The following is a 5520-nucleotide window of genomic DNA, read 5'->3' as shown; positions in this document are numbered from 1 at the left end:
GCGCAGTGCGGTTAATTCTTCGGCCGCGAGGGCTTCAGACAATGCCTCCAGGGCGAGGGATGCGGTTTTGTTTTCGGCGCGGAGTGCTATATCCGGATCACTGACGAGAGTGATTATGCCGTTGGGCCAAGGCATCTTGAGCTTCATGTACCTGTAATGAGGTATAGCTGAAGCGTGTAAAAGCATCTCGCCCCAACAGGGCGTGATATCCACTGTTGAAAGGGGCCACTTGGAAGGTTATCTCTTCGGATCGGTAATTCTCCGGCGTGCCGAATACCAAGTCAAGTGTGACTTTTCCCGCACACCACGCCTCCCGGCTGGGAATGATTCCTCGGAAGGTCATGCTGCTTTGCTCGATGCGGCTCCTGTCTATTTCCATTTTGTGGAGTGTATCCTCATAGATGAGGTTTAGTCCGCAGCCGCCGTCCATGACGACCTTGGTGAGTCGGAAGCCGTCCACGATTGGACTGAGGACTAATGCGGCTGGCGCTCGGACTGTCCTGTATTTTGGTTCGTCTCCGGCATTAAAGGTTATAGCCATGTCGTTCCAAGGGTTTATTGCGGCGATTTGGCACACTTCGGCAAGGTCGCGGAGTGCCCTTTTGCGCTTATTGTTTGAAGCGAATGTCTCGAAGACCGTCAATACTCTGAGGTCATCGTCTTCTGGGGGGTGTTGCTCTGGGGCGTTTTTGGTGAGGATATCCTCGCCGCTCTTGGCTACCTGCCGGAGTATCCAACATGCTCTAACACTACTAGGGAAAACCTTATACACATAAGTTTATCAGTAGCGCGGTTTAAAAATGGGCGCTACTGCTAATTAGTAGTAGCGAGGGGTATAAAAACCGCGCTACTACTAAGTTGATAGTAGTAGCGAGGGGTATAAACCCGCGCTGCTACTAAATGGTCTCCAACAATGCCCCTGGGATAGGCCATAGTAATAGCGAGGGGTGTAAAACAGACGCTACTACTAAGTAAGTAGCGCAGGTAAGACCCCCACGCTACTACTAAGCGTGTCCACCCCGGGCCGATCCACACTCCCACCCCACCAACCGTCCCACACCACCCACCCCCCGTCTGTCTAAAAAAAACCACGCAGCCCGATCCAGATCCCCAACCTCCTCTCCTCTCCCAATCCACTCGCCGCCGTCCTCCCTTCCACCTCCTCTCCTCCGTTCGTCCGCCCCATGCCCCTGCCGTGTGCGCCACGCCGGCGGCCGCGCGCCCGCCGCTCCATGTCTCGCGCCGCTGCCCGCCCCCGCCCCCTCCGCCACGCCGCCAGCTCCACCTCCGCTACGGCATGCCGCTGCACCGCGGCCTCCTTACCCGCGGCATCGGCATCGGCGTGGGACTGGACCCGCTGGAGCTGGCACTTCGCGGAGGTGGACCAGGCCGAGATCTACGCGTCCGTGCTGCGCTTCCAGCTGGAGGAGGCCGTGGAGGCCGAGGACTTCGCCGAGGCCGCCGCCCTCAAGCGCGCCCTCCTCGACGCCACCGCCGCCGACGCCGTCTCCTGCATCATGGCCGAGCTCAAGGTCTGCTCGCTCGCTGCCTCCTCACCGATTCCAGCCCTGATTGTTAATACCTAGGGTTTGTCCCCGTCCCCTGCTTTGTTCCCCTCACCCGTTGTTTTGATCGACCCTCGCAGAGCGCCATCGAGGAGCAGCGCTACCAGGACGCCTCCAGGCTGACCAAGCTCGTCGGAACCAGCCTGGTGAGCCAAAATTAGCATCTGCAGTATATGTGAAATTGGCTAGTGATGATTCCTCTGTTGTTGGATCTAAATCTGCAGTATATGTGAAATTGGCTAGTGATGATAATTTGACAATACTTTCTATGCCATAAAAAGGGCATCAATGGTTCTCTGCCATAACAGAACAGTTCTTGCATGATTCACCATTCAAAGTTGGAGAATGAATAAAAACACTGATTTTATTACAAAGCAACCAAATGAGGACCAAGCACTAGCTTCACATAACAAGCAAGGCAGCATAGTTTCCTCCAGGCCCCAACATCATCTCTATTGTTCAGTTGATCCTTTTTCTTTGACAACACATCATAGATGGACTAAGCGGCTGATACGAGCTTGGATTCGATCAACATGTCTTGTCAGATTACACAGTACATGTACTGCAGAATACAAAATTCAAAATTAAGATCTGGAATACAAACAGACAAATTATTAGAAAGGAATGGACAAAAGGGTATCTAGACAAGCACTAAATAGATTGGATTTTTAAGAAGAAAGAAATTCAGGAACATTGCTAAAAGATATTGGATCAAACCATCTAAAAGGATATTTTTCAGCATGTGTTCTCCACCAAATCAAAATATCAAAACTTTCCTCAGTGCTTTCGAAATTTTCCTCCAAATACATGTGCAGCTCTGACTTTGGTAGCGTGTAGGACCTCCTTCTTGACTTGTATTGAGCAAACTATTCTTCCTTCCTTCCTTTTGTCCAAAATCACAGCACCTTCACAGCACCTTCAAACCTGCATGTGATGGACATAATAAAAGGTTCAGAACAATATGACCCCACCATTAAGAATAGTATGCAAGAACTTAAACAGTTGTATGCTCCCAATTAAGCATAGATGCAATAATAGTTCAATAATAATCAAATATGCTTGCACTCATAAACAGAACGATTTATTTATAAAGATGTAAGTACATATAGGCTGATGATAATTTGTACATCACATCATCTAAAAGAATAAAAATGCAGAAGGGGAAGGAGAGATAAATTGGCACTTCATCACTTCGCCGTGTATTGTATCTTATTTAATATTTTCGTCATGGCAAAAAAACAACCAAACTGATGTTATAGTTTCTGAATTCACAATGGATACATGGCAGCTGCTACATGCAAATAAGTAAAAGATGTGCACTTCAGAAGAAAAAAAACTGATGTTATAGTTTCTGAATTCATAATGGATGTCCTGTGTCTTGCACTTTAGAAATAGGTAATTAGAAATGATTAGATTTACAGCCAAGTCTATAGGGATTTCACATTTGGTGATCCATTAAGTGAGCTTTCGACGCCATCGTGCAACACGCGTGGTTTTGGTTCGATTCTAACCAATTGCATTTTGTTACATGGAACTTACGAGAAGTACAAGGACCAGGGGATGATCTATCTGCATATGACTAGTCCTTGATTTTGAGTTACGATATGTTATGCTAACAATTTTATGGGACTACAGGTTTTGAGATCTTTGCTTTCCCATGCAACCAGTTTGGTGGGCAGGAACTTGGCATTGATAAGGAAATTGTTCAGATTGCGTGCATGCCGAGTATCTGATTTCTGACAAGGTAAATGTGTGCCTGATACTTCCTCCTTTTTTGGTGTCTCTGTTTCAAGCTGAAAGAAATGATTGCTTTAGTGTAAAATGTACACTATGACTGCTTCCATAACAGTTACTATATTTAACTAAGGAAAACTGATCCAGCATGTCTTATCTATTCATTGCTACTTTGTATGTGCCTTATGATATGTCCTCGTATATGTCTGGACTGAAATATGAGTGTTGGTCCTTCTTATATTAATTTTTTTATGATCTCAGTCAGCCTCTTTCGCACCCATTGTGTGGAGGACCAATGCCAGTATGTTGGTTTTGATGTCATTTGATTTGTGAGTAAATAGAAGTTAACCTGATTATGTGGTTGCATGATTTGCCTGATTCTGTGTTTCTTTTGGGCTTTATGTTTTTCTATGCACTTTTCACTACTAGGAAATAGCTTATAGCTTCAATTGTGCATTACGGCTTAAATAAGAATCTCTGGAAAAAAATGTTGCACATTGGCATCTGCATGTACCGCATTGTTTTTTCGTGCCATTCTTCTGAAGAATCTGAAGTTTCTTAACCTTTGTTTGTAATGCTGTAGGGTTCTGGTAGCGACGATGATGGTCGTCGAGAGGTTCATGGACTGGACGGTGTCGTGGCTACCGATGTACAGAGAAGCGAAGCTGCTGCTCGTTCTCTACCTCTGTCACCCCAACACACGGGTAAGCAGTCGACCAGACACCCCGAGCCCGAGAGATGATCAACATTCAGATATACTTGATTCGATATGTGGCTAATTCTGAATCTGAATCTTAATGATGTTTGGGTTTTAGAGTGCGGGGAGCGGGGCACGTGTACGATGGCTTCCTCCGTCCGCTGGTGGCGAGGCACAAGGACGACATCGACCGGTCCAGTTGGAGCTGAGGGCCAGAGCGAGGGACGTGACTGCGTTGCAACTCAAGGCTGCGGCTGTCGTCAGTCAGGTGTGGCTCTTCGAGGCTATCTAATATGCTTCGTCGCAGCTGCAGGCCCGCGAGATCAGGCCGGGCAGGCGCCGCACATTGACGAGTGGTCCAATTTTTGGATCGGGCCATAACAAGTTACGTAGGTAGTTGCTTATGTAACTGTGCGATAGAATGGAATTATACATGAGTTGCTGCTACAAGGACGAACGTAGTTGCTTATGTAACTGCGATAGAATGAAATTATACATGAGTTGCTGCTACAATGAGGAACTGGAGAAGATACGACAACTGTGTGATAGAATGAATTTGGTTGTTTTTTTAATTCCTAATAAGTTAGTAGTGGCGTGGGGATAAAATGGCGCGCTACTAGTATTTAGGATACTAGTCGCGTTGGGACTATAGACACGCTACTACTATTTCATTAGTAGTAGCGCGGTTCATAATAGTAGTAGCGCGGATTGAACCCTCGCTGCTACTAACAAAGTTAGCGAGGGTTCGACCCACGTTACTACTAACTTTTAGCTGTAGCGCGGTACTAGTAGCACGAGTACCTGCGCTACTAGTAGCCATTTTACCCGCGCTGCTAGTAGCCTTTTCCCTAGTAGTGTAAGGCTGTGGGTTGATATGGTATTCGGCGTTGTGTGTATTTTGCATGGGCCATCGAGCCATCCCTCCAGAACAGTTCCATGCTGCACAATGGGCTTATATTTCTGGGCTACTGGACCGGGCATACCACGAGGGTGTGCCCTTTTCGCCTGAACGAGAGGTTGAGTTGGGATCGATGGTTCCCAACGAGCTGCCTGAATTTTCCAGGGGCTTTCCATTGCGCTGTACTTCTGTACGATAGTTGTCAGGTCAGCGAAGTGTGTTATGCGGCGGCGATTGAGGGCGTTGAGGATTCCTTCGTCCGTGCAATTGTTGTAGAACGCTGATATTGTGTCCTCGTCACAACAATCTGTAACCTTGTTCTTGGCAAGGAGGAATCTGGCCCAGAAGTGGTGGACCGTCTCCTGAGACTGCTGCTGTATGTTCGTGAGAGCGCTGATATCTGGGTGGGTGGTTTTAAATCCGGACCCTGACCCAATTGTTGATCTGGAGTCTGAAGATCCTCCGGACTTATCAGTACGGGCTTCGGAGTGTCCGCTGATTGTTTAGGCCCGCCGTCCGATTCTATGTTCGGAAGGCAGGTCGCATCTTCTCACCGGTGGGTGTCCGGCTCTTCAGGGTCAGAGATCCAAACATAATCCGTCCTCGTCATACAGGAGGGGTCGTCG

General features: G+C 47.6%; 1 protein-coding gene across 1 annotated transcript; it reads left to right on the top strand.

Annotated features, from left to right (window-relative positions):
• The first annotated feature begins 1058 nt into the window (after positions 1–1058).
• On the top strand, positions 1059–4568 carry LOC109764218 (uncharacterized). Its single transcript, XM_020323066.4, has 5 exons — positions 1059–1532; positions 1646–1711; positions 3201–3309; positions 3883–4003; positions 4115–4568. The coding sequence occupies exons 1-3, from the start codon at positions 1185–1187 to the stop codon at positions 3303–3305; spliced, it is 519 nt and encodes a 172-aa protein (XP_020178655.1). The 5' UTR covers positions 1059–1184; the 3' UTR covers positions 3306–3309; positions 3883–4003; positions 4115–4568.
• The last annotated feature ends 952 nt before the right edge of the window (positions 4569–5520 follow it).

Source organism: Aegilops tauschii, chromosome 3, assembly GCF_002575655.3.
Source record: "Aegilops tauschii subsp. strangulata cultivar AL8/78 chromosome 3, Aet v6.0, whole genome shotgun sequence".
Lineage (NCBI taxonomy): Eukaryota > Viridiplantae > Streptophyta > Magnoliopsida > Poales > Poaceae > Aegilops > Aegilops tauschii.
This window is presented reverse-complemented; position numbering and strand designations above follow the sequence as displayed.